A 26713-nucleotide genomic window follows, 5' to 3' on the forward strand; every position below is an offset into this window, starting at 1 on the left:
GGCCTGATCCAGGAGTCCTGGGATTGTATCCAGCATCAGGCTCCCCGCATGGGGCCTGCTTCTCCCTCTGCCTGTGTCACTGCCTCTCTCTCTCTCTGTCTCTCATGAATAAGTAAACTAAAAAAAAAAAAGAATTATTACAGGGGTCAATGGGAGTGTTGGTTGTACAACAATGTAAATTTATTTAATACTACTGATATACATACTTAAGAATGGTTAAGATGGTACATTGTTATGTATATTTTAACTCCAGAAAAAATGACCATCAAAAAAAGAACATATAATGAGGTATATTCACACCACTGAATATTGCATTAACAGTAAAAATGAATGAACGGCAGGGCACAGCATAAGTGGATCATATAGTGCTGAATGAAAAAGTGCCACAAAGGAGCATAAACAGAATGATGCCATTTACATAAAGTTGAAAGCAAACTAAAGTCTACTGAATACGGATGCATACAAGGGTGATAAAATTCCAAGTGAAAATAGGTAAGGAAGGATGACAACGATGACCCCTGCTGGTCCCCAATCTTGGCATGACCTCAATTACCTTGGGTTGGGGGGGGGGATGATTTAAAACCTACCCTCATCTGGGCCCCCCACCCAGAGGTTCAGATTTCACTATGTCTGCAGGGCTGGCCTTGGGCCTTCCCTTCCAAAGCTTCAACAGGAAGACAGAACTGAAGATGAAGATGCACCTCTAAGGTGAGGCAAGAGGGCTGTGATTGGGAGGGGCAAATGCATGGCCACTGGGGTGCTCGCAGTGGTTTCCTTGGCTGGGGTGGGAGTGTCACTGGTGTTAAATGTTTAAGTTACTGTATTATACATTTGTGTTACGCCCTAGCTGTACAGGTCAGCTCCCCTCTTTCTCCACAGCATACACGTAGGTGTTCCAGGGCCCACAGCTCACAGCCCTTACTTGGAGTTGCTTGTCTACAAAGTATTCCACACGGCAGGGCCGATCCAAGCTTGTTGTGTCCTTGTGGCCAAGCTGTCCATATTTACCTAAAGTGAAACAAGCCCCCTGGCTATCTTCCCCAAAGGCCCCGGGGGCTTCTCCCCTCCAGGAAGGAAATTCAGCCCATCAACCAAAGTGCAGGGCTTAAGCCACCCCTCCACTAGTGTCTGCTCTGGAAACTCAGGAGACCAGCATCACCGAGTCCTCATGGAGGCAGCTGCCACCACCCACTCCAGGCAAGATACTATTATAGGTTCTCTGCTCCTAATTCCAGACACTCAGAACAGAGATTTTTTTTCTACCCAGTGCCAGACCAACAGATGTGTCATAAATGCTGCCTTATTATTCCCTTAAGACAATTTTTTAGAAAGATAAATGGGAAGTAGTAGTATCTATTTCTCTCCTGTGTGGTTGCTGACCTTTGGTGTACTTAGATCTGTTCTAGACAAGGGAATACACAGCATTTCCATCCCAGACTTGCCAGTGGTCAGACCCAGGTCCCAGCTTCCACCAGGCCCCTTCCTCTCCAGGTCTGAGCATCATACAAGCAAACCTTCTACTTACCCCAACCCCAGGTGTAGAGCTCCCCAGTTCCTAAAACCAGAAGGACAGGAAGGGGCTGTCATAAGACATTTGTCTAGCAGGCCTTCCATAACCCATTGCCAGCACCTTTTAAGTGTCCTGAGCCCTGCTGGCTCAGCACCACATACTGTCTAACAACTGATCACATCCGGGTAAAGGATCCAGATGGAGAAAGTTGACCTTCCTGTATGCCAACTGATTGGCCTGCATCTCCCAGCTACCAAGTTCAGGAGTCTGAGAAGCTGGACTGGGCAGGCCCCGGCATCAGAAGAAGCAAACGCTAGCCTCCCTGCAGGAGAGACCTTCAGGGCCTGACAGCTGGGGAGCTACTGTGAGAGCCCCATTGGGGTTGGGGCTGTTGTCACTGAGGGAGGTGGCTGCTTATACTTGTCAAAGACACAAAAGAACTTTTTAAGGTAATCATACTCTTCTCTGCAGCACCAGCCCAGGAATGGGGTGAAGGGACTCCTGCTCCATAGTGAGCCAGCCCGCCTGGCCCCACTCACCGGTCACCACCGCTGTGTGCCGGGATCCACAGCTGGCCTTGACTACATCTGCGCCCAGGGGAAGATCCAGTAAAGCTGGGAAGGGCTGGATGGCTATGAAGGGGGCCGGGGCTCCAAGCTCACCCTTGGCTGTTCTCCTCACTTCAGAGCCATCTTCGTTCAGTCCACTGGCTTCAGAGAAGCAGTAAAAGTGAGGATGATACCAGTGACTGGTAACACGGAGCCCCGGCCAACACCTTAGCCACACAGTAACTCATCCCGCACAACAGTGGTGTCCAGTCCAAGCTGACACTCCCACCAGCGTCAGCCCTGCCATACTCCCATCCATCCCCACAGCCCAGAGTGCTGCAGTGGGTCCTGGGGTCCCAAAGATGTCACACGCCCCTTCAAAGCACTATAAGGTCTCAGGCCATCATATGGCCAGGAGTCAGGAAGGACAGAAACACGTGTAGAACTGCCTCTCACCTTCCCTCGGAATCGTCTTTGTATCCTCTGCCAGGCTCCTGGAGGGCAGGGCCAGCTGCCCTGATTCGTTCCAGCCCCAGATATAAATATCCCCAGTCTCTGAAAAAAAGAGAAAAGGGACCCATTAAACAGACCATGAACAGCACCCCCACTGTCCTAAGCCCCTGGAGCCATCCAAAGGCCCGTAGACCCATTAGCTCCCTAGGGACAACTAATGCCCGCCCTGTCCAGGTCAGTGGCCGCAGGCCCCCGCAGCTTTCTTGTCTCATAGGTTCCCTTTCCCCTCCAGTGCCTTCCGTCATCCTCTTTTTTAAACCAAGTCTCTCGGACCTTCCCCTCCAGTTTCACTTCTTCCTTCTGTGGATAAATTGCCCCCTCCCCACCTCCCACGAGTGAACCGGCCTAACACCATCTTGGACAAACCTGCCATGACCACAGCTCTGAGACCTGAATGAAGCCTTCTTCAGTCAGAGACTGAATGAAGAAAGAACAACCCCCAGACATACCTTCTTTTTAAAAAACCACACACATAATAGCCCTTAGCATCCTCAGGGCATAAGGTCCTGGGATCAGGAGATGGGAGTGACACAGAACTGCTCCCAAACATTCTCCTCCTGCGTGGTGACCACCCCCCCACCCCCCTCCCACCCCCTGCCCCAAGGACTCCCAGCCTACAGGGCTATAAAGGCAGGTCTGAGGGAGGGAGGTGCAGGCACAGGTGTCAGGCTGCATGTGGTCTTTGTATTTGTCTCCAGCTCCTTTGGAGATCATTTTGCATCAACTTCCCTTTCATGGCACACCCATCACACACTTCAGAAATGTACCCCCAGAAGTTCCTAAAGGCCTCCCTTTCAAGCCCACTGAGCCCACGACACCCCTTTCCTCAGGCCCCCTCATTGGTCCAGTTGAAGGCCCCTTCTAGCAGCTCTCAGCTTCCTTGCCTCACACAACACTACATTTTGTTGGTTGGAGCAACGGCTCTCACGCAAAAATTCACTAATGACAGTAACTACTTTTTATCAAGTGTTTACTTTATGCCTGTGTTTTAAGCACTTTTCAAATAAAATCATTTAATTCTCCAAAGAACCCTACAGAAGGTTGTGGGAGGTTGTTTTATTCATGAGAAAACAGGAGGCACTGGGGAGGTTACATGCTTGGTCCAACCTGAGGGGCCAAGTGAGGATTTGAACCTTAAGAGTCTGCTCTGAAACGTCTGTGCTCCAAACACTACAGCAAACTTAAGACTTCACATTTCTTCCAACCTCGAGTGTGAGACTTCCCATCTGGCTCTCTTTAACCTTCTCCTCCCTTTCCTCCCTGTGGTTTTCAAGTCTGGCTGCCAACCCAGGTCCCGTACGGGAGGCTGGGGCGTGGGGGTGGTGCAGGCACACCTGTTTGTAAAGCTGCCCCCCCACCTCCCCCTTGCGGCATAGAAGTGGCAGCCAGAGCCCCAGCCGCAGGCCCTCCGAAGACCCTCTGCTCCCAGCCCCAGCCAGCAGACTGGAAGCAGCCGCAGCTGGGTGGCCTGTGGGGGCTGGTGACTAGATCCCAAGTGAAGGCCGGCATTCTGGGCTCACCCTCACCACCAGCCCCCTCCTGCGGCAGCTGAGTGTCCTGTGTGAGCCACACGTCCCTGCCACCTGCCCCACTGCACCCTTTCTTCTCGGTTCTCCTGGGCTCAGCTGCCCTCGCCCCTTCAAGCGCCCTTGCGTTGTGTTTTAGACAGAGCCTGGGCTGGAGGCCGAGGGCGGGACAGTAGGGAGCCCACGGCGGAGACGGCAGACAGGGCAGACAGCGAAGTGACGTGGGAGTGGGTACCGGCCGGGCTGGCTAACGTGAGGTGCACCTGGAAGGAGGCCCGGCTAGGCTCCCTGCCACCGGGAGGGGAGAAGGGCGGAGGCTTGGGGCCTAGGAGGCCAAGGGTTTGTCCGCAGGGGCACGCGGTCACTCACCGCTCACACACACCGAGTGCCAGCCGCCGGCGGCCACCTCTGCCACGGGGAGGCCCTGCAGCGCCTCCAGCAGCCTCGGCTCCGGCTCGGCCTCCAGACTCCCGTGGCCCAGCTGTCCGTGCCTGAGCGAGGGAGGCCCCAGCACGTCTCCCTCCGGCCTCCCCCGGGCGGCCCTCTGCCCCGCCCCCTCGGGGCCACGTTACCGGCCGGCCGAGCCCTCCCCACCCCCTCACCTGCCCTGGCCCCAGGAGAACACCTGGCCCGCCTCGTCCAGCAGCAGCGCGTGCTCGGCGCCCAGCTCCAGCCGGCGCGCCCGCAGCTCCGGGGCCAGAGCGCGGCAGAAGGGCGGCCGCGGGCTCACGTAGGCGCGCGCGCCGGGCAGCAGGGGCAGCAGGGGCAGCGCGCCCGCCGGGGGCTCGCCGCGCGCCGCGCCTTCCGCCTCGGCCTCCGGCCCCAGGGCGCGGGCCCACAGGGGCTCCCCGCGCATCGCCGAAGCCGGCGCCCAGGCCTGCAGCTCCGGCCCGGCCCCGCGCCCCGGCCCCGCGCGCAGCACCACGAGTTGCGCCTCCGAGGCCCACGCGTCCCTGCAGCCGCCCGCCGCGCCGCGCGCCGCGCCCGACAGCCGGACCTGGCCTCCACCTGCGGGGCGGGGGGGCGGAGAGCGGGCTGGGGAGCGGGCGCGCCTGGCACGCGGGGCCCGGGGCGGAGGAGGGCCGGAGGGGGGCGCTCACGGGTCACGAGGGCGGTGTAGCTCCAACTGGCGCTCACGCGGCGGACGTCGGCGCCCGAGCCGGGTGTCTGCAGCGGCTCGGGGCTGAGCACCTGGCGCCCGCGCCCGGAGCCCGGCGCCTGCCCGAAGCCGCAGAAACCGAAGCCGAACCAGGACCCGCGGCGCTCCTCGGCCATGCCCGGGCCGCGCGCTCTGCTGGCTGCCACCTGAACGGGGCGGGGGGGGGGGGGCAGGGTTAGGCATCCCACCAGACTCAGGACGAGTCTGGGCTGCCTAAACGGGGGCGTCTGCCCCGTCCTCCCTCGGACTCAGGCAAGCTCCTTGGTCCACAGAGGAGGCGCCGGCTGGGTAAGCCGCCCTGCCCTCAGCCGCCGTCCTAGGATTTGAGCCCCTCCAGCTCCCCGTGTCAGGCACGTTATCTCAGGTCATCTGGGGAACCGGGATTACCCCCATTTGGCAGAGAGCACTCCCAGAGAAAGTAACCCTTATGCCATCACACTACTTAGGTCCAAGAGGGGCGGGGGGCTGAAATCTGGGCCACCGACTCCACGTACAGTGCTCTTCCCACCCGCGCAAAGCAGAGCGTTTGGGAGCCAGGGGCCGGGCGGGGTCCACGTTTTTGCCTCTGCAGGTGGTGGTGCCTGTGTCCTTGGTCCGGTCACTGAAGCTCTGAGTCCTATCCACGTCGTTCGGTGCTGCAAAGGCTGGGGAGAGGAGAGGGTGCCGTCTACTCTGTAGAACCGTGTGCAGCAGAGGGAAGCGACGGTTCACACACCGGCGCACACCGCGAGAGGCGCAAGGTGAGTGCTGCCTTGTGAAAGCCAGTACCTAGAGTTGATTTTTAAAAGTCCGGTGGGACTTACTGGTTTTCAAGGGACCTCACCTAATTATCGATTCGTTCTACAAGCATTTATCGATGCCGTACCGTCTGTCCCCCCGGGGCTCACACAAAAATGGGGAGACAAATGCACAGCCCAGTGGCTACAAAAGCAACGCCGCTTTCTCCGTGCAGCGTCCGGCTTTGAAGTCAGACACGGGGTCCCTCCTGCGGCCAAGGCGCCGTGACCGAGACCTGGGCTCCTAACCCCTTTCGCGTCCGGTCCCAACCCCAGGGGCCCTCTGACCTTGACCCTGTGCCCTCTACCCTCCTCGGGCAGCTGCTCCGGACGGGTAGTCACGAAGGAGGAAAAGCGGGGACGCGGAGCAGCGGCCCGGGAATCGGCGGGAGGCCGCCGCCGAGTAAAGATTTGCAGAGCCGCGCCCGGTGCCAGGCGCCCATTTGCTGCCGCGGCCCGCCCTGGGCCAATCGCCGGCGAGGGCGGTGACGTCACCGCTCGGGGCGGGGGGGGCGCGCAGGGCCGTGCTCAGCAGGGTGCCCGCAGCTCCGCCGCGGCCTCTCCGGCCCGAGCTCAGTCGAGCCGGCCCCGGGGCGTGGGCTGGGCCGCTGCGGCCTCGGCCGCGAGGTGGGGTAACCTCCGGTGGGCGCGGGCCCGAGGCAGGGCTTGGACCGGACGTGGCCGCGGAGCTCGGGTTGGAATCCGAGCCGCACGGCTGGCGAGGAGCGACTGCGGAGAGACGAGCACCCGCCGTTCCCCGCAGCCCGCGACGGCCGCAGCTCGCGACCCACGCTGGGGGCCGATGCCCAACCGGAAGCCGCCGTGCTAGGCGGGCCCGTCGGCGAGTCTGGCCTTCCATTGGCTCGGGACCTGTCACGCGTGCCCGCGAGCCAATGAACTTCGACCTGGGCTCCGCGAGCCTAAGCCGGCCTCCCGGCTCCGCCCCTGGGCCGTGGGGGCGCTCGCGCTCTTGCCTGGCTGCGCTACGGGGTCCTTCCGTGAGGGAAGAGAAAGCCCTGGCGTACCAGCCTCAAACGCAGGGCACCGCCTGAGTGGAGGCCACTGGGAACTCTCTTTTTTTTTTTTTTTTTTTTTAATTTTTTATTTATTTATGATAGTCACAGAGAGAGAGAGAGAGGCAGAGACACAGGCAGAGGGAGAAGCAGGCTCCATGCACCGGGAGCCCGACGTGGGATTCGATCCCGGGTCTCCAGGATCGCGCCCTGGGCCAAAGGCAGGCGCCAAACCGCTGCGCCACCCAGGGATCCCCACTGGGAACTCTCAATATGAAGATGAAAGTAGGGGCGCCGGGGAGGCCCAGCCCCTTGGGAGCCGGCCTTCCGCCCGGGTCATGACCCCAGGTCCCGGATATCCAGCCCCGCGTCGGGCTCCCTGCCGGGCGGGGAGCCTGCTACTCCCTCTCCCTCTGCCAGTGCCCCTGCTTGTGCTCGCTCTCCCAAATAAAATCTTAAAAAAAAAAAAAAAAAAGACGAACCAGCATCTAGGAGTCCAAACCCATTTATTCCCATGTGACTGAATAGATTATTAGCTTCCTAGGTTTACCCCTGATCCTCCAACAGAAGTAAAAGCACTCAGCAGGCCCCAGGGTGAGGATCCATTGGATTCCTTCCGTAGAGGCGGCTGTGCTGTGCTGTATAGCTCTGCTGTGCACTCAGGCCCGGCTCCTGCTCCAGAGCACGGGACCGTGGGAAATGCTCCTGCCTAGGGACGGGGTGCACAGCTGAGTTCCACATACTTTATTTCCACATCAGTGCAGTCCTGCTCACAGGCTTAGGTGAAGCTCCTATAGCTGGTGAGAGTGCCTCACGGGCCCTTCCCAATGCTGGGAATGCACAGGGACATTAGGATGCACCTTCCCCGTTCCCAGCTGTCTACGGTGGTACAGGAGGGGGTCCTGCTGTGTGAGGCTGGAGGCAGTGCTGGCAGAGCAGGGCCGTGACTGACCATGGTCCTGGGTTCAGCAGAGGACACTGAGGGGCAGCTACAGGGGAGAGGCCAGTGTTCAGCAGCCCAGTGCCTGGTAGCCAAAGCTGTTTAAGTCCTCACTCCTCTTGCTAGCGTGTGCATGAGGCAGCCCCTCCCTCTCCGTCCTGGTTGGGTTTGATGAGCCCATATTCCACCGCTTTCGCCAGGCAAGCTGCAGCAGCTCTTGTGACAGGGCTCTCCTTGCCCTTAGCCAGCACTGACAGGATCTCCAGCACCTCGCTCTCCATGAGGGTGCCGGCGATTTCCTTGGAGGCCTCCACCATGTTCAGTGCCACCACCGCACCCCGGTGTTGCAGCTCCTGGTTGGGGCTCAGAAGCAAGGCTTGCAGGATCTCCAGCCAGTGTGTAGTCTGTGGGTTAACAGAGCAGCGTCACCACTGAGCAGCAGGCTCAGACCTGGCAGGAACACACTCGTGTGCCCTGGGATGCTCCCACCCCCCAGCCGCCACTGTGCAGGGAGTTCCCGGCCCATGTCCCCTCCTCCACCGAGAAAAGGCACTGACCACTTCGGGGATGCGGCTGCAGAGTGAGGGCCGCATGGAGGTGAGCATGGCCAGGCCCCCAGCAGCCGCCCGCCGCAGCAGCTCATCATCCTCTCCGCTGTACAGCACCAGCAGCTTCAGCCGGTCGTTGCCCTTGGCTTCAAAGAGGTCCTGTACCTGTGGCCAGATGAGGGGAGGGGACTGGGTGAGCTGTGGCACAGCCGGGCGGGGCACAGGTACTTCTGCACGCCTGCCCATCACGACCACTCGCCCTCACCTCCTTGCTCATAGCTAGGTTACACATGCACTCCGTGGCTGCCCGGCGGATCATCTCGTGCTCCTCGAACATATAGCCCTCAATCATCGGCACAGCCTTCTCCTTCAGGATCTTCTGCCTGCAGGGCCAGGGTGGAAAGGCAGCACCTCAGAGCTCCTGTGTCCACCCCCCACCCTGCATCCCCACACAATCGAGCCCCGGGTCAAGGAGCCCTCCGGCAGCAACCAAAGACCCTCCAGCACCAGGTAAGAAGTACAGCGGTTTGCAGCAGGCCTAGGAGATAGCAAGGGACCGTGGGAAATGCTCTAGGGTAGGAGTTTGGGGACCGGGAGGGCAAGTGACAGTGATGCTAACATGTAACTTTGAAGCACTTACTCTGACACAGGACTTGGCACTGTCTACCTTAATCATCACAGCCCTACGACGAAGGTACAGGTCCACTTACTCTGACTACTTTGCAAATAAGAAACCAAGGCCAAATGGATAAAGAGCCCAGTGTCACCATGAGCACTTGGACACACTCCTGGGAGCCTGGTGCCATGTACTCGGTGCTTCTGCATGTAATTTCTCATTTAACACTCACTACCACTCCTGAAGAAGGTATGATACCCATCCAATCCACAGAGGGGAAACTGAGGCACAGAGCAGCACCTGTTTGCAGTTACACACTAGCAACCAGTGAAGTCAGGGTCTAAAGCCAGGAGGTCTGACTCCAGGGCTTGCACTGTCAGCGTCCCAAGCCTGCCTGCTGTGGACTGCAGTACAAGTCAAATGTCCCAGGCTGTCTCCCCGGCTCCGGGACACAGGGAAATCCCTGTGAGCCTCAAATCAAGCAGGGACCAAAGGGTGATCTTCACACTGTAAAGCGCTGTCCTGAGGATGATGATCTAAACCCTCATGCCCTTGCTGCCCTGGTCTTGTGTCCTCAGGGACCTCACCGGAGCCTCTCGCTGATCCCCGCCAGGTTCGTGAGAGCCATGAGTGCCTCGAAGTTCTGCAGGCCTGAGCAGTTGAGGTGCAGCAGGGAGACGAGAGGCCGGACCACCTCATAGATCTGTAATACACCCGCCTGTCAGGGCTCCTCACCCTGGCCCCCCCCGAGCCCTGCCAACCCGAAGTTGAGAGGTCACCCTCTCCCCACCCAAGGGCTCAGCAAAGCCACTTCCTGTCAGTCCCAAGAAAGAGCCACCAGCACAGGTCAGAGGGATGGAGAGGCCAGGGCTGGGGCAGCAGGACACATACCCGCTCACCAGGAAAAGTCATCTCTGGGTTGGAAGTGATGGTGAGCTTGGCAAGAGCCTGGGCTGCCTTCGTTTGCCCCACGTCAGTGCCTTCCAGGGCCAGCGGGAGCAGAGCCTGTGGGGACAAGCTGTCAGTGCCTGATGTAGTCCTAGAGGGTGAGGCCCAAACTACCAGTCCCTGAGTCCTGACAGTGGCATTCTCACCTATCTCCTCCCCAAGGCCTGACGACACTCTCTGCCCAGACTCTCTTCCTCTCTCCCAGGCCTATCCTCAAGCTGCTCAAACTCTTCTGGAAACACTTACTAGGGGCCAGCCATGGCTTGTGCTGGGCCCTGGGCCACGCAGGTCAGTGACACGGGAGAAAGGAGAGCTTAGGATCTTGCTGGACACAAACGCGCCCCCGTTAGCATCACTCATTCAGCAGAACAGTTCTGCAGGGCCCTTCTGCTGTTTTCCGGCCTCCGCCAGTGCAACAGCCACTGAGTCACCTTTATAGCCCATCGGGAGGGAGTCTGTAAGCCAGCTTACCTTACCCCCACCTTGAGCCACCACAGTGCCACGGTCCTCTACCTCGTCCACCAAAGCCAGGAAGACCCTGCGGGGAGAGGGTGCAGGTGGGCATGCAGATACCCTGTGTCTGGACTCAGAGACCGCTAGCAGCTACGTAGGTGGCCCCCCAGCTCCAAGAGGCCCAGAGCCACAGGACAGTCCCCTCTGCAGTTACCTCAGCAGCCTCAAGCCTTCAGGGTTAGAGAAGGTCTGGCTGTGCTGAGGCAGGCTCACCTAGAGAGCAGCTCCCGGCAGGAATTGGTCAGCACGGGGCTCTCGGTCTTCACCATGCATGTCATGGCTGACACCACGCCCGCCGCCAGCAGCTTCTTCACCCGAGCCCGCACGAAACCCGGTTTGTCCTGGGAAGGAGGCAGCTTAGCAGAGCGGCCCTGGCTGACCAGACAGGAAAAGGGGGACCCTCCTCATGGCACAAACTGATGGACAGGAGGCTGCTGCAGATGCCCTAGGTCAGGGGTCTGAAAGCCACAGAGGCCCCCATGCCCTCTCAGAGGCTTCCTCACCTTGGGATGCTGCTCAGGCACATGCTGCTTGGCGTACTTGGCCAGCTCCACCATCTTGGGGTCCGGCTCCTCATAATCATAGCTGTTGGTGCAATTCACAAGCGCCGAGGCCACCGCAAAGAGCACTGATCTCTCCTCAGACTGCAGGATGCAGAGGGGCAGTAAAGGGGTCAGCCGGGGGCAGAGCAGTGTGGGACATGTGCTGCCCAGGCCTCCCACTCTGCCCTCTTTGGAACCAGCTGGGCACCAGGATGGATGTGGCAAGCTCCCAGCACCCCCTGGCCCCAGACCCTGGGAGCTCACCACCCGACCTTCCTGATTCCTCCAAAGATGCTGTTCTGCCCGATGCTGCTACTATCGCCCTAGAGGCCCCTGCCACAGAGCGGCCACGTGGGCTGCTAGCCCTCCTGCCTGGGGGCCATGGAGTCATTGCCCGAGACCTGCCAAAAAAGTCTGGTACATTCTAATCCTAGACTGTTCCCCGATGATAGCAACCCACAGGGCTACCCTGCTGAGCTGGAACAAAGCCTTCAGGGCGGCCTCATCCTCCACAAACTCTTCCTTCACATCCGCGTCAAAGGTGAGGTAGGCCAGGCCCTCCACTGCCCAGCGCCGTGTGCCTGTGTCAATCTGGTCATTGCATAGCCACCTGGGGACATGCAGGGTAGGAGACAACCATCAGAACTCGGGGTGGGGGGGGCAGGGGGGAGAAAACGCCACAGGCTTAGGCATCCCCTCCACACACGCAGCAGTTCACATGGCAGGATCTAGGAGGGCCCGCCTGGGGGAAATCAGGGTGGCAAGGAGGCCCCATCCTCCACCCAGACCTCCTCTGGAGGCCCAGCTGACAGGTGGGCAGCCACGGCAACACCAAATAACTCACTTTCGACACTGCTTGGCCAGTTTGAGAGTGGAGCCTTCAGCAAACTGCTTCATGCTGAAGTCTGTCCCTCCAGCCGAGCCAAGCTTACACAGGCCCTGGAAAAAGAGGTGAGAACCAGCCATGGGTCTGGAGGGATGAAGGCAGAGCTGGGCTCCTCTATACCTGGTATGGGCTCTCTCCCCAACATTCTGCCGGGCCCTCTGGTGGCCATGCATGGCCCTACCAGGTTCCCACCTAGAGCACAATCGGGGTGGCCATGTGACACATCTCTGGGGGAGACTGGGTGATCCTGGACCCCCACCCTTCCAGACCTGCACTGAGATTTGCTCTGTTCCTTTTCATGTCATACAAAGAGCTCTTTACAGGTGTGTATAAAGCTAAGACAGCTAAGACGTGTGTGGGGAGGAGACAGGTGCCTCAGGCAAGGCAAGATCCTTCTAGGAGGAGCCCAGGACCAAGCCCCCCAAGGAGGAGGACCAGCCTTTCCAAGGTGTGTGGCTGCAACAGGCTCACGGAGGCCAACCGGGGCCCAAAGCTCTAGCACCTGGGGCCGCCTGGAGCAGCTGGGCCAACTAGCCTGGCCCGGCCCTCCTCCTCCTGGAGCTTCTCCCACCACCTCTGGTGGGGGCAGCATGTGCTGCCCCACACTCTCGGGGGGACTCTCTGGACAAACCCATCTCCCTGACTTGACCACGACCCTGTGGGCTCATGCCTCTGGCCTTGACAAGGCCCTGAATACCTCATATTCTCACCAGCGTGTGTTGGAGCCACAGCCTAGGATACCAGCCACCCAATAACACCCCTGCCTGGTGGCCCGCCTGGCCTGGGCCTGCCCTGCTCACCACCAGCGCTCGTATTCGGATGCTGTCTTTCTCGCTGCGCTTGTACAGGTCCTTTAGCAGCGACACGCCGTTGGCGGTGATAAATGAGGCCCGCTTGGCTTTGCCGGCTGCATGGATGAGGGCCTCCACAGCCACTAGCTGCTCCTCCTCCTGCTCAGAGGCACACAGAGCGATCACGCTCTCCATGACGCCACTCAGCTCCAGGGCCCGGTTGCCAGCTTCACAAGGGCCCTGCAGGAGGCAGGACACCGTCTGGATGGCCCGCAGCTTCCCTGCCAGCCCGTGGCCCTCAAACCAGCTCCTGGGGGGCACAGAGTGACAGCTGTCACAGCACAGCCAGCAAAAAGGGACCCTTCTTCCCTCCCTTCCTGTCCACTGGCCAGGCAGTTGTGCTCCTTGGGAAGGAACAGCAAGGAAAGCTGCTGCTGGGGCCCCTGGGACATTCCCTTTGGCACTGTTTGCCCATCTTCTCTCTAGGTTTCCGGGCCTCCCCTGATCACATGTCTGACATAGGTTACTCTCACTCACACCACTGTTCATCTCCTTTCCTGTATATATGAAGATCTGTAATTGCTCTGCTTATTTCATGATTTGTCATCAGCCATAAGCTCCTAAAGGGCAGGACTATCACACAGGGTCAGAACAAATACACAAAGTGCTCGGTACACACAGCACATGCTTGAGGACATTTGTAGTGTTGTAGAGCAATCTAAGAATAAGCATCCCTGGGGAGGCTACTCTGCAAAAAGAAGTGGGCCTTGGGACCACGCTGGTCTCTGTGAGGCCTGCCTGCAAACCTTTCACTACTGTCCCTCCCTGAGGAGTGGGAGCCTCAGTCGGTGCCCCTGGCAGTGGGCCGTGGGGCCAACGCCCTTACTTGATATAGTTTTCACAGAGTCGGTGGAAATTCTCCCTCTCAGCATCACACTTCAGGTCATCAAAAAGCTTGTTGAGGAGCACGGAGGCACTCATGCGGCTGTTCGCGGTCACTGCAAGCTCCCCAGGGGGCTCCTGCACAGAGCCCCCCACCTCCAGAATCTTTTTCAGGCCTGAAAAGACACGCTATGATGTGGGCAGCAGGATGTCAGTTCCAACCCCACAGGCAGCGGGAGGAGGCTCCCTGAGAGGAGGGCACGGACACATGGCCACCTGGAAAGAGGGTACCGGCATGGATAATTGCGTGCAGGGCAGTTCCAAGAGCCTGGCTGGCTGATCCCCTGCCTCAGTGGCATCAGGGAAGGGCCCAGGGAAGGGCCCAGTGTGAGGCCGCACACTGGCTCTGCCCGAGCGGCTAGATGCTCTGGAGCTTTGAGGTTCCTCATGTGTGAAACTGAAGGTGGGAGTAACACCCACGTTTCACAGCATTATGGGGATGCCAAAATATAAGCACCCAATAAGTGTGCTCACAGAGGGGGGACTTGGCCAAACTTTCTCTATTTATCTTTTAAGGGCAAAGAGAAGTGTGAACTGATTAGTATATATGTGTGTGTGCATTTATGTATATATTTAATACTTTTTTTTTAAGTACTCTGCCCAATGCAGGGCTTGAACTCATAATCCCACGGATCAAGAGTCACATGTTCCAGGGGTGCATGGGTGGCACAAGTGGTTAAGTGGCCAACTCTTGATTTTGGCTCAGGTCATGATCTCGGGGTCATGATACGAAGCCTTGCATCATGCTCAGCAGGAAGTCAGCTTGAGATTCTCTCTCCTTCTCCCTCTGGTCCTACCCCACACCCCATGCACATGTGGGCATACACTCTCACTCTCTCACTCTCTCAAGTAATAAATAAATATTTTTTAAAAAAGCAGGGGGGCAGCCCGGGTGGCTCAGCGGTTTAGCGTCCGCCTTCAGCCCAGGGTCTAATCCTGGAGACCGGGGATCGAGTCCCACGTTGGGCTCCCTGCATGGAGCCTGCTTCTCCCTCTGCCTGTGTCTCTGCCTCTCTCTCTCTCTCTGTCTCTGTGTCTCTCATGAATAAATAAATGAAATCTTTAAATACAAAAAAAAAGAAAAGAAAAGAAAAAGAAAAAGAGTTGCATGTTCCACTGACTGAGCCAGCCAGGCGTCCCAAGAAGTGTGAATTTATATAGTAAACTTTTCAGTATTTTTCTCGGAGTACAGAACTAATGCACGCTCACTGAAAACCACTTCAGATACAGAAAGCTGATCCAGCCTTCCCGGTAATGTGCTTGCAGGCCTCCCCAATGCGCAAGCATATGCACAAGCTCCCGGCTCAAGGGTCTTAACTCTGTGTCCCTACGGATATAATGCAGGCCGCAGGGTGCACTGCAGGGCAGACACACAGCCAGGTACAGTCACCCAAGCAAGATGTAACAGATACGCTCAGCCTCCTTCTCCACCTTTAAAACTGATCACCTACCTTGGTCAATGACCCAGAGGGTGAGGTTATTGTTGGGGTCCTTAGGAGACTTTCGGGGCACTGCTTTAATCAGGAGGGTCAGAGCATTGTCACGGCCTTGGCCGGAGACCCCCACCTCAGTCAGTAGCTCCAAGAGGTTGCTGATAAGGATCTTTAGCTCCCGGGCAGGATCTGGCAACAAGGAAACATTAATAAGCCCCACAGTGGCCCAGCCCAACCTGACCCCTGAACTTTCCCAATAGCCCAGGGAGACACAGGAAGGGGAGACTTGCATCCTGGGCTCTGGACTGGACTCCGGCCTTCCCTGTAGTACCCTGGCTGCTTCGAATCTAGAGTAAAATACTGTCACCAAGCCATATTCCTGAACAACCTGTGGCAGCAAGTCTGGTCCCCAAAGAGCTGGGTCAACTGGCTCGGCCCCTTACCCTCTATGGCCACAACAGCCAAAGGACTACAGTGAGTGCTTCTACTCACCCACGATGATGGCGCCTTCTTTGCCTCTGAAGCCTTTCTTGACGCCTTCCTTGAGGGCATCAAATATAACCTGCAGCAGGTGGCAGGCAGCCAGAGACACTGCTTGGTTTTCCACACCCAGGATGGAGACCACACGCCGAGTTCCCAGCACACTCAGGGTTGCCACTGTCTGGATGGGAGAAATGGGGACAGAGTCTCCAGTTGGCAGAGGGCAGCCACAGAGATCCCTAACCATGGGTTGTGAGTGTGGCCAGAAGGGGAGAATACATTTGGGTGGAAGGACCAGCTCCAAGTGGAATCAAAGTGGGCCTGGCTGAGGGTGTGACCTGGGGTAACGCTGGGATTATTTTGTGGCAAACGCCTCTTAAAGAAATGTTCCACAGGAATCCACCACTACCTCCCCTCCGCTCCAGTCAGAGGAGACAAGGAGCACAGGAGCACTGTGGCCCTGGGAGCACCTGCTTTGGTTCATGTTCCCCCAGCAAGGGGCCACTGAAGCCTGGACAAGTTCCGTGGCTACAGGTCCAAGGACACCCGGTTCCTTTCCAATGCCCACCCTGAGATTCTGTCTGCAGTTTAGGGATGGGGACAAGCATGGAACAACAAGGCCTCTCTACCCCATTTTGAAGCCGGATATCCCAGAGGCTCACACTGGGATAGGCAGGAAGGCTGAACGAGGTGGAGGGAAGTCACATGGCTTTATCATTCTCAGTCCTGGGAGACCCAGAAAGAGAGCCTGAGTTTGGCCTCAAGAGCTTTCACAGAATATCCCACGGCTCCATCCCTGATCTAGGAATCATGGGCACCTCCAAAAGGAACCAAGGGTTGAGTCCCTATCCCCTGAATCCAGCCAGCTCAGGCAAGAGCTAGGGCCCAGACTTTGCCAGGGAAGGACTGTCCTTGTGCCAAAAGTCGGTGGTGGATATGCCCCGTCTGTGCTAAGAGCCAGTTTGGGGCCAAGCCCCATATATCTGGTCCTGTCTCAACAGTACAGATGCTGTGGGTGACATCCCTGACCACATCACTGGCTGGAGGACACCCCTGCAGGGGATATACCAGTTTGATGGTTAGGGAATGACAGGGGCCCTTTCCCTTGCAACAACTTGTTTTTTACTGTATAGACAATGAGTGAGTCAGAATGAGGTGTGTCTGAGGCAGCTCCAGGAAAGCCTGGCTCCAGCCTACTTTACCTAAAGCAAGGGCTCAAGGTGTCAGTGGGCTGCTTTTGCTTTTTATAGGTCCCAGTTCATCCCAAAATAATGTTGGGGTGTTTTTGAGCCATTTTAAGTTTTCTTCTCTCGTTACATGTCTCCTATGCTCTGCCTTTGGTTTTTCTGGGAACATGGCAGGGGAGGGTGGGTAGAAGGGAGGATGGAGGGATGGACGGAGGTAGTAAGCAGACCCTCTGCCCCACCTACTCGGGACTGGTGCTCGGAGCAAATGCCGACCAGGGTGCGCAGAGCTGCCAGCATCAGGTCAGCCTCCCCAGTGTCCAGCAGGCGTTGCAAGAGCTGAACCCCATTGCTCCGGAAGATCTTCTCAGCCCCAGCATCCTCCCGGGCCAGCACCACCAGGTTCTGGGAAGCCTATCAAAGGAAGTGCCCTATGATGTGGATACAGCACACAGCACAGGCCAGGGCAAGCAGCGCCTCCGAGCTCTGGACCTCATTGCTTCCATTTGGCAGCTGTGTGACCTTGGCCATAAATTTAACTTCTCTGAACTTTGGTTTCCTCCAGTAAGTACATAAAAGGACACACGCAGGCCCCAGGCCCTGTAAGTTCTTGTTCAGGCTATGGGCAGCTGCTGCTGAGCAGCTCGTGGGCCAATGCCAGGTCACTGGGACAGCACCTCAGAGGGAGCTGCAGTGGGGGTTCTGCCCCCCCGACTCACTCTGTCCAGACCTGTACCTTTTGTTTCTTCTCAGTGCCTTTCTCTTGTGGGTCCAACAGTATCTGAAACATCTGTTCCACTTTGGCATCCGTTGAGGACATGTATCGCACCTACGACAAACCAGCAAGGCGTGGAAGAGGTTGCTCTTTCAGCCATAGGCAGCACATACTTATTTGCTCTCTTCTGCTCCTCCTAGGGCCTTGCTCCTGTCTCTGAGAGTCACAGCAAGGAAATCTGGGCTTTGGGCTCACACCACGCTACCCTGGGCAGGAAGAGACTCGCCTGGCAGCTTCACCCAAACTTCCTGGGGCTGTTTTCCTTTCGGAGCTACTTCCTGCTTGGGCAGCAGGGGTAGTGCCAGTCAGAAGGGAAGGCACCCTGTTAGCCATGGGGCCACCCCCTCCCAGCAGTACCATCTATGTTGTGGCAGCATGGGTGCTCTGCCAATGGCACTCAACCAAGCATTGACACCTGCAGCAAAAGAGCCAGCAACTCATGGGGTAGTTCCTAATGCCACCTGGAGCTCCAGAATTCTCTTTCTGACAACTTTTAAAAATCATCTGATTGAGCAAGATTGTCCTAGGCCCTCTCCCTCCCCAGTGTCCAGGGCATATACCCATGGGCACATACCCAGCACAAGTGCCACCTCCCTGCTTCCCCCATTGCATCCATGACAAATCAGTCATGCATGCAACATTCTGCTAGGCCCACCAACTTGCTTCCTAAGCCTTCTCAACACAGGGCTCTAGGTAGCTCCTGCTGATCACACTGAGCTGGCATGGAGAGGAAACGATTTGCTTTCCTGGGTTTCAACCTTTCAGTTAGGTATTTCCCATGCTACTACCTGCTTTCACTGTGCGAGCACTGTAACATCATGTGATCTGCTTAATTCAAGCTCGGCTGTGGTTCAGCATGGGCTTTACGTTCTTTTCTCCTAAAATAACTTTTAAATATATGCACTATGCAAACAATGTCTCTTTCTATAATACAAAATTAAGAGATGAACAATGTCTCTGTCTATAACATGGAGTTAAGAGATGAAGCAAAACCTCTTTGAAAAACTCTATCAATCCCACTCCTTTCCCCAGGGGTCACACTGTTACCATTTTGATACTGTATCTTTGAAATTATCTTTCTTCATATTTACACACCCAAGTGGGCCCACAGAAGAAACGTGGTACTGTTCTGAGGATGTACTCGGGGTATTGTTTCAACATTAATGCTATCCTGCTATATGTATTACAGCATACTTGGCTTTTTTTTCATTTAAGGACTATCCTCTCTCTGCATCACATGTATCTACCTATTCTCAGTAACTACAACGTGGGAGTCTACAGCAAAGGTAGCACCTCATTTATTTGGCCATTCTCCTATTGCTGGGCAGTCAAATAAGTTCCAACTTTTCAATACAACAAACAAGGCTGAAATAAACATACACACACCTGCTTGTGTACATGAGCAAGGCTTCTCCAGGAGAGATAGCAAGAAGTAAACGTACTGGATTCACAGGACACGCTCATTTAAAATTTTAAGAGATACATTAAAGTGCTCCCTGGAGAAGCTGTACCAATATATGCCAACTCCAGCAGTCACAATCGAGCCCACCACTTAAGCATCTGGCTCCCTACTTTTGGCAAAGTGTGCAAACTTGAAAAGTTTGCCAAACGAACCACCTTGCTATTATTTTCATTTACTTCTCCCTAACTACCAGCAAGGCTGAGCATCATTCCATAGGCTTGTGTGCCGTCAGTAACTCCTGCGTTTACACCCTTTGCCCAAATCCATATACCAGTGTTCCTCTATCACCCGTCAATGCCTGCCTCTCTCTCTCTCTCTCTCTCTCTCTCTCTCTCTCTCGGTCATTCACATACCTTCTCCTGAATCTGGCCCCCAATGTTCCTCAGGGCCTCCTGGAAAACTTTGTTCTTGGGCTCCAGGCTCACACATCTCTGCAGGTCAAGGACAGCCTGGTCAAGGCGGCCCAACTTCTCTAGGGCTTGGCTGCGCCGGTAAAGTGCTTTGACGTCCCCTCCGTCCTTTTCAATGGCTGAGCACAAATGGGAGCTCTGTCAGCACCCATGAGGCCACCGTCTTCAGGCAAGAGCAGTAGTAGGGAAAGGTCTCGAGGGCCCAAGGAAGGAGGGGGGACAGATGTGGGGCTCAGTATTCCAGCCTCAGAAAAGGTGAGGGTAGCTGCAGAGAAGGAAACGCCCAAGAAGTGGGAAAGAAAGCAGGCAGAGGTGTTTTAAGGGCCACAGGGAAAGGAGAATGTGAAGGTGCAGAAGTCCCGCAGTCCTCACCCAACACTAGAAGCCCCACGCCTCCCGGTCCACCACAGTCCCCTACCTTTGGATGCCTCGGTTTCTGCTTTGTCGTAATCTTCCTGTAAGAAAAGGAAAAAAGGAGCTTGAGAGGCTGGTCCTTTCCTTTTCAGGGCATTAGCTGGGCAGCAGGGCTGCTCTCAGGAGCCACTCTTTTTCCCACCACCGCGAGGCCCACAAGACGTCAGAAAAGTGTCGGTGGCCTGGGAAGGTGAATGGCCCAGCCGGGGCCCAAGCAGCAGCCAGACGGGCAAACCGGGCCCGGGCAGGGGACAGGCAGAGCAGCCGGCTCCCTCACCAGCTTGAGGTGGCAGGCGGCCCGGTTTCGGTGCAGAATGGCCTGGTCCTGGGGCGTCGCGCCCAGACCCAGGGCCTGAGTGTAGACCGTCAGGGCGCCCTCGTAGTCTCCGCATTTGAACAGCTCGTTGCCCTCCTTGCGCAACTGCTCCACCGCACTGGCCTGTGGAGGGAACGGGTGGAAACGTCGGGATGGGCTCAGGCCAGGGCCGGGGAGCTGGGGGAGAGGGGCCGGGGGTCAGGGTCAAGTCCCATGGAGCCGGGGAATGGTCAGAGCAGGCGGGAAGCGGAGATGGGACGGGAGGATGGGTACGCACCCCGGGGGCGGCCGGCCGGGGCACGGGGGCGCCTGGACCACTCACAGTCATTGCGGGGCGGGAGTCCACGGCGCGCGCAGGCGCAGTCTCTGGGGCGGAGTGGGACGAAGCTCAGGAATCCGGCGACGGCTGCCCCGCCCCGGCCCGCGTCAGAGGCGGAGGCAAAGAAGGGGCGGGGCAAAGGCGAGAGGGGCCGGTGGGCGGGGCTCCGGTGGGCGGGGCTCCGGCCCGCGGCACAGACCTGCAGTGGGCGCGCCTAGTCCGTTCTCACAGGGACCTGCAGGGGGCGCGCGGCGGAGGACGCCGAGGGCGGCCGGCCGGCGCCCCGACCGCAGCAGAAGTGCACGAGGTCGGCGGTCATCAGGGCCAGGAGCAGCACGGTATAGAGGCTCAGGGCGAGGAGCGGGCCCCTGCCCCTGTAGGAGAGGGGACAGTCTCAGGGTGCTGGTCCCAGCCGCATGCTCGCTGCTGCGGCTGTTGGTTACAGAGCCTCTGAGAGTCCGGAAGAACCTCGGGACACCCCTCTCCCCGGATAAATACAGGGTTAGCAAATAGAAATTCAGGAGGCTCACAGGTGCCGTGGAGCCATCCATACACAGATTCAGTTTTGAAAACCCCGATCATGATGGGTGTAATCCATGGACTACAAGATCCTCGCAGTTTGTCATCTGTCCCACCCCACCCCACCCCATCCCCACAGTGCATGCTGTGGCTCCCTGTTACCTGCCAACACAGCCCCCGACTTTCCCTTCACGCAACTGTTTGTAATTATGTATTCACGCGACTTTCTATTTGAGGCCGGCCCCTCCACCAGTCTGTACGCTACATGCCTCCCGCCCCAGAATTTAAAAAACAGAGTTTCAGATGCTGGAACACCTGTCAGTGTCCCAGGGGCTCTGGGGCTTCGAGTTCTCACCTGAGAATGGGTGGGGACGGAAGGGCGGACAGGTTGACCTGGTACAAGGCCTCAAATTCAGCCCGGGTGCAGCAGTAGCCCCCTGCAGCCTGCAGGTGGCAGCAGTAGGCTTCCTCCGGGGTGTCAGAGAGCCGAGGACAGAAGAAACCGGGGTAGTGGCGGCCATCAGCATCCCAGGTGGTCTGGCACAAGTGGGGGTGGTGGGCCAATGCTGGAGGGAGACAGGCAAGAATGGTCTACCCACACCCAACTCCAACCCTTCTAGAGAGTGAAAAGGGTCAGCCATCATCAAAAGGGCAAACTCCCTTCCTCCCCTCCAGCTCCCCAGGAAGGGACCTGAAGAGGGGTGCCGGCAGAGGGGAGTACTATACCTGAGAGAGAGGTCGGCTGAGCAGGTGTCACCCAGTTCTGGAGGAGCAACAGCCCTCCGGTCAGGCCAGTCAGCAACAGGCCCAGCCTCCTCTGAAAGGCCATGAGAGGTCATCTCCACCTCAGCCCGGGTCTCAGGAACCCCAATATCTCTCTAATCCATGGCTGCAGACAGTAAGGAAATAAAAATCAAAACCACAAGGCTCCTGGGCGCCATTAACACAAACCCAAAGCTTCTGTCACAGACCTCTAGAGAGAGAGATGAAAGTGACTGAGTTTTTGTCTTCTGTTGGAAAATGTGGGGACTGGGTCTCCCAGCTGCCTGAGGTTTTCTGAGCTGAACAGGAAAAGGTTCAGAAGACTAGAGAAGTTGAGCCATTAGCCTGGAGAAGAGACAAGCATGTAGAAACAGAGATGTTTCTCTCTCCCCACTCTCAATTTCCAGGCTGCTTTGGAAGCCCTGGGAATTCTAGTCATTACATTTCAGGCCCCAGGGAGCTCAGTTACAGCGTTTGGAGCTTCCCTCCCTAACTTCTGCATCGTGACAACCACAAAGACTCGCTGAAAAACAAGGGCAAGTCCTTCCATTGACCTTCCCCTTGAGCCCTTGTCTGCCTCAGCTACATAAAAGCTACCAATCTGATGGGAGCACTATACTTCGCAAACTGATTCACAGGAAAAGTTCTTCCGGGGTCTCCAGGTCTCTTACCCCTTAAGCCTCATAGATGCCATCTGCTGAGACAAGGAATTTCTCTAGAAGACCCAAGGCCCCCAGCCAGGAGTGTTCAGTGTTATCCTAGAGTCCACTGAGATCTGACAATGTCATCCTCCCAGGACAGCATGACAACAGTTATCATCTGAGGGGCCCCACAGCAGGTGCCTAGGGACTGAAGCAGGCACACTTACGGTACAAGAAAAACACACAGAACCCGAGAACACAGAAGACCGTTCTTGCAGAAACATCACTGCTGCCTGAGAGTCTAAACCTGAAGCAATCAGGCAGGCTTCTAGTGTAGGCTTCACTTTCTAGAAGGTCAGACCCCAGGATCTTCTGGGCCCAAAGGTGAGGCTCCCATGCCAATACCAACCAGTCCCATCCCTGCAGGGAAAAACATTTTTAGAGCACTTTGAGAATTTTCAGAGGACTGACATTGAAGATTGTCTTTTTACGGGAGGAGAGGATCCTCCTGGCAGAGGTGGTCTTTGACCCCGGGCGGCTAGGTGAACTGCCCTTCCTCCAGGATACCATAGTCCCCTGTGCCTTCCAGCCCTGGATCCAGCACACTGGGAGAACACTGTCTTATTGCTTGTGTGTCTTCCTCCTTCCTCCTTCCAGGGGCTGCGATGCTGAGGCAGCTCCCCACACCAGCTGCTCTCTCCGCCGGGATATCCGCTCCAGAGAAATCTGTCAGACTCCACGGTCACTCCGGCCTCCGCGCGCGAGGGGGCGCTGTGGACGCTCCGCCTGGGCTTCCGCGAAGTCTGTCGCCCGCCCCACCTGCGCGATGGGCTCCGAGGCCGCGCAGTTGGTGGAGGCTGCGGACTTCGCGGCTCGCAAGCACCGACTGCAGCGGCGGAAGGACCCCGAAGGGACCCCCTACATCAACCACCCTATCGGTGGGCGCACCGCCCCTGGAGCAGCCGCAGCGGCGTATAGGGGGTGGGGACCAGGAAGGGAACGCGGAGGGCCTCAGTCTCATTGAGCACCAGCCCTGTCCCAGGCTTTGTGCCGGGCGCTCGTTGTGTTTAAGCCTCACAACAACCCGGGGCGGCAGGCATGATTGTTCCTCTGCACCGCTGACACCCACAGAGAGTAAAGGTCATCTGGCTAGTGAGAGGTCACATCTGGCTCTGCAAAATCCACAACGCGCAGCCCGGGAACTCCCTGAGGTCTGACTTCCTGCTTTGCCCCGTCAGGTGTGGCTCGGATCCTGACCCATGAGGCGGGCATCACTGACATTGTGGTGTTACAGGTAACTCCCCTCGTTCTCTACTCGGAAGGTTAGGGTGGGCGTCAAGGGCCCCACTTAGCCCCGGGCACTCCTTGGCTGGCCCACAGGGCTGAGTGGAAGCCTGTGCCCCAGGCAGCCCTGCTCCACGACACAGTGGAGGACACAGACACCACCTTGGATGAGGTGGAGCTGCACTTTGGGACACAAGTGCGACGTTTGGTGGAGGAAGTAACGGATGACAAGACTCTGCCCAAGTTGGAGAGAAAGCGGCTGCAGGTGGAGCAGGCACCCCATAGCAGCCCCGCGGCTAAACTGGTGAAGCTGGCAGACAAGCTGTACAATCTGAGAGATCTGAATCGCTGCACCCCAGAGGGTACGCCCCCCCCCCCACACCGCCCCTGCTCTGAGGGAAAAGGGAGGGATGTCCACCTTCTGGAGGCACAGGTTGGTTAGTTCCTGGGGGGGGGGGGGGGGAAAGAGCCGGGCATTCTTGTTGACTCCCCAAACTAATCCTACTAGACCACTCTGTTCTTTCACACCATAGAAGTGCAATAACGGGGTCAAGAGGGAAGTTTTCAGGACAGATCCCATCAGGAGCTCCTCTGGTGGCCCTGCCAGGAAGTGGGTACAATCCGGTGCTATCTTGGGTGCCATATGAGCAGTGTTATGTCCATTCTCGTGCAGGATGGTCTGAACGTCGGGTCCAGGAATACTTCGAGTGGGCAGCACACGTGGTGAAGGGGCTCCAGGGAACAAACCCGCCGCTGGAGGAGGCTCTAAAGCAGCTGTTTAAGGAGCGGGGACTGACACTCTGAGCAGGGCTGGGAGCCATCGGGGACCGGGACCCCAACCTTGCCCTGGCCAGAAAGGACTCCTATTCTGGCCTTTCGGGGCCTCTCCATCTCCCACCCTGATTGGTTCCAGCCCAGGTTTCAGAGGCCAAAGGACACCTGTCTCTTCTCACTCTGAATGTGTTCTGCCTACTAAGCTGAGCCCTGGATTGTGGAAATCAGATGCAGCCCGTCCATTCCTCATGCACCCACTGCCCTTTCTCCAGACCTCTGGTCTCTTTGCTCTTCTGCACCGGCCAACTCCGGCCCCTCAGGGACTTGGGCTTCTGGAAACACTAGATCATAAGTCATTATGGAAAATAAAGTGTTTTGGGTGAAGCTCTTAAGCTCTTGCTGCTCCTTTCCCAGCCTGCCGAGGGTGTGTGTGTGGGGGGGGGGGGGGGGCGGGGACTGGTAGGCGAGATACCTAGCCCCTCTGATGGCGTGCCCCCAGTGACAGGTCCCTCGGCTTGAGGGCCTCGGATCCCCCCGCCCCCCGACCACACCACCACTGAGCCTGGTTTCCTTATCAGTCAGATAGGCTATGTAATTACTAGGGTTAGACTCTGCGACGTCCCAGACGGAGCCCGCACATGGGTGCTCAGGAAATGGCAGTAGTCTTCCTCCATTAGAAAGTTGGGCGGGATGACACGTTTTGGAAAGGAACGCCACCTGCTTACCAGCAGCAAGAAACCAGGGCCGGTGTGGGTGGAGAGGGTACTGCGAGTGCTCCGGAAGCTCGCCGCGGCTCGCAGCCCAGCCCACATCTCAGCCCAATCACTCCGCGGTGCCTTCGGTTGCTGAGTGACACGAACTTCTGGGCGCCTCCGGAAGTGGCTCCGGAGCGGCCCCGCCTTCGGAGCCCTGTGGTGGGCGGGTTCGGGAAGACGCAGCCAGCCGCTAGGTGGTGTCCGTGTGCAGGGGTCGGCAGGTGACCGGAGCACCTGACGCTTATTAGCCCCTTGGAATAGGCGCACCTGGGAATGAGCCAGTTGTCAGGTCACAGGCCATCTCGTGCTAGATCACGTGTTATCCACCCAAAGGCCCCAGTGCAGTTTCTGCAGGGAAAAATGGTCAGGGGCCACCAGAAGGTGGCCTTCCAAGAAGGAAATGAGTTTCAGAATGGGGCCAGGTACACGGATCAGGGAGTTCAAAGTTCAGTGTAATCCTCTTAAGGTAGGCCAGGATGGGGTATGTTTTGGAGAATTTTGATTTTAGTTTTTTTTAATAAACTGGGAGGTGATAGGATTACAGGGTTTTAAAAAACTTTATTCCTTACACTTATATATATTTACATAATAAATATTAATACATTTAATAGTATATTAGCAAATATACCTTACATTTTAATATAGTATATTTGCTAATATACTATTAATGTGTATATAATATGCCTGCAGTTTTTTTATATATATTTATGTAGTATTTAATTACCTAAAAAAACATATAATACATCTGCAACTTATAAGTGGCCTAAAATTGAGGTTTCAGGACATTTAATAAAAATCTTGTTACAGGGATCCTTGGGTGGCTCAGCGGTTTGGCTCCTGCCTTTGGCCCAGGGCATGATCCTGGAGTCCCAGGATCTAATCCCGCGTCGGGCTCTGGGCATGGAGCCTGTTTCTCCCTCTGCCTGTGTCTCTGCCTCTCTCTCTCTCTCTCTCTCTCTCTCTGGGTCTATCATGAATAAATAAATAAATCTTAAAAAAAAATCTTGTTACCGGGTGCTTGATTTTTTTTTAAGATTTTGTTTTTATTTATTCATGATAGACATAGAGAGAGAGAGGCAGAGACACAGGCTGAGGGAGATGCAGGCTCCACAAAGGGAGCCCGACGTGGGACTTGATCCCTAGATCCCAGGACCGTGTCCTGGGCCAAAGACAGGCACCAAACTGCTGAGCCACCCAGGGAACCCGGGTATTTGATGTTTTACAAAAAAACCTCACGGGTGTTACTTCATCTGTTCTATATGATAACCAGACAAAGTAGTGCAGGGCAGGGATATTGTTCTCATTTTATAGACATGAAATGTGAAGCTCAGGGAGATGAGAAGACTTGTTAATGGTCAAACAGATGGAGAAGTGATGGAATGAGGACCACAGTTCCCCTCTCTTTTTTCAGACT

The 26713-nt window shown here is 56.7% G+C and overlaps 4 protein-coding genes and 1 long non-coding RNA gene across 16 annotated transcripts in view; 2 read left to right on the forward strand and 3 right to left on the reverse strand.

Annotated features, from left to right (window-relative positions):
* The window catches only part of RCCD1 (RCC1 domain containing 1), a 25878-nt gene extending 19039 nt beyond the window's left edge, over positions 1-6839 (reverse strand). For 4 of the 9 annotated variants that reach the window (XR_013365181.1, XM_077872846.1, XM_077872836.1 and 1 more), the window contains exons 1-7: positions 6321-6836; positions 5751-5900; positions 5198-5402; positions 4700-5105; positions 4467-4588; positions 2515-2613; positions 2050-2220 (exon numbers count right to left, since the gene is read on the reverse strand). Coding sequence is in view for 7 of the 9 variants with exons in the window: in XM_077872846.1 (XP_077728972.1) it covers positions 2050-2220; positions 2515-2613; positions 4467-4588; positions 4700-5105; positions 5198-5372 (973 nt within the window). In the remaining 2 variants the exon portion in view is untranslated. Of the gene's footprint in view, positions 1-158; positions 1009-1525; positions 1556-2049; positions 2221-2514; positions 2614-4466; positions 4589-4699; positions 5106-5197; positions 5403-5750; positions 5901-6320 lie in introns of those variants that run through there. The other 5 variants (XM_077872799.1, XR_013365180.1, XM_077872852.1 and 2 more) reach the window with 5 other exon arrangements.
* Positions 6840-7306: 467 nt separating this feature from the next.
* LOC144298284 (uncharacterized) lies at positions 7307-12951 on the forward strand. The gene is made up of 2 exons (XR_013365206.1): positions 7307-9043; positions 9184-12951. It is a non-coding gene; the product is annotated as an uncharacterized LOC144298284 (long non-coding RNA).
* Positions 7535-20694, reverse strand: UNC45A (unc-45 myosin chaperone A). Of its 2 annotated transcripts, none has more exons than XM_077872462.1 (20): positions 20568-20694; positions 20207-20368; positions 19934-19970; positions 19459-19634; positions 17605-17697; positions 17115-17282; positions 15697-15865; positions 15223-15393; positions 13716-13887; positions 12839-13139; positions 11997-12091; positions 11621-11762; positions 11114-11254; positions 10824-10951; positions 10569-10635; positions 10041-10154; positions 9737-9852; positions 8799-8916; positions 8543-8698; positions 7535-8389 (listed from the first exon to the last, which is right to left on the reverse strand). In XM_077872462.1, exons 1-20 carry the CDS (start codon positions 20571-20573, stop codon positions 8108-8110), a joined length of 2814 nt encoding a protein of 937 aa, XP_077728588.1. In that variant the 5' UTR covers positions 20574-20694; the 3' UTR covers positions 7535-8107. The 2 variants fall into 2 exon arrangements, with proteins under 2 accessions (XP_077728588.1, XP_077728580.1); XM_077872454.1 differs by having other exon boundaries at positions 20523-20680.
* A 69-nt stretch (positions 20695-20763) lies between these two features.
* Positions 20764-25402, reverse strand: LOC144298262 (protein shisa-like-1). 3 transcript variants are annotated; one of them, XM_077872918.1, is made up of 6 exons: positions 25270-25396; positions 22517-22694; positions 22055-22190; positions 21810-21972; positions 21439-21649; positions 20764-20938 (listed from the first exon to the last, which is right to left on the reverse strand). In XM_077872918.1, exons 4-6 carry the CDS (start codon positions 21910-21912, stop codon positions 20779-20781), a joined length of 474 nt encoding a protein of 157 aa, XP_077729044.1. In that variant the 5' UTR covers positions 21913-21972; positions 22055-22190; positions 22517-22694; positions 25270-25396; the 3' UTR covers positions 20764-20778. The 3 variants fall into 3 exon arrangements, with proteins under 3 accessions (XP_077729044.1, XP_077729052.1, XP_077729062.1); XM_077872926.1 differs by lacking the exon at positions 22055-22190; XM_077872936.1 differs by lacking the exons at positions 22055-22190; positions 22517-22694 and having other exon boundaries at positions 25270-25402.
* Positions 23267-24936, forward strand: HDDC3 (HD domain containing 3). Its single transcript, XM_077872906.1, has 4 exons — positions 23267-23424; positions 23725-23780; positions 23892-24132; positions 24444-24936. Exons 1-4 carry the CDS (start codon positions 23313-23315, stop codon positions 24572-24574), a joined length of 540 nt encoding a protein of 179 aa, XP_077729032.1. The 5' UTR covers positions 23267-23312; the 3' UTR covers positions 24575-24936.
* Positions 25403-26713: the final 1311 nt, after the last annotated feature.

Source organism: Canis aureus, chromosome 2 (assembly GCF_053574225.1).
Source record: "Canis aureus isolate CA01 chromosome 2, VMU_Caureus_v.1.0, whole genome shotgun sequence".
Taxonomy (NCBI): domain Eukaryota; kingdom Metazoa; phylum Chordata; class Mammalia; order Carnivora; family Canidae; genus Canis; species Canis aureus.

Bases quoted from the DNA above. Each gene is read 5' to 3' on its own strand.
- UNC45A (XM_077872454.1), bottom strand. From the start codon at position 20,573: ATGACTGTGAGTGGTCCAGGCGCCCCCGTGCCCCGGCCGGCCGCCCCC. The intron at 15,866-17,114 runs GTAGGTGGGGCA...TCTCCCATCCAG, and splicing joins GCTCCGAGCACCAGTCCCGA to ACAGTGGCAACCCTGAGTGT. The intron at 15,394-15,696 runs GTGAGTAGAAGC...CCTTGTTGCCAG, and splicing joins AGAAGGCGCCATCATCGTGG to ATCCTGCCCGGGAGCTAAAG.
- LOC144298262 (XM_077872936.1), bottom strand. From the start codon at position 21,912: ATGGCCTTTCAGAGGAGGCTGGGCCTGTTGCTGACTGGCCTGACCGGA. The intron at 21,650-21,809 runs GTATAGTACTCC...GTCTCCCTCCAG, and splicing joins TCAGCCGACCTCTCTCTCAG to CATTGGCCCACCACCCCCAC. The intron at 20,939-21,438 runs GTGAGAACTCGA...CCTCTCCTACAG, and splicing joins CCGTCCCCACCCATTCTCAG to GGGCAGGGGCCCGCTCCTCG.
- HDDC3 (XM_077872906.1), top strand. From the start codon at position 23,313: ATGGGCTCCGAGGCCGCGCAGTTGGTGGAGGCTGCGGACTTCGCGGCT. The intron at 23,425-23,724 runs GTGGGCGCACCG...TTGCCCCGTCAG, and splicing joins CTACATCAACCACCCTATCG to GTGTGGCTCGGATCCTGACC. The intron at 23,781-23,891 runs GTAACTCCCCTC...CCTGTGCCCCAG, and splicing joins CTGACATTGTGGTGTTACAG to GCAGCCCTGCTCCACGACAC.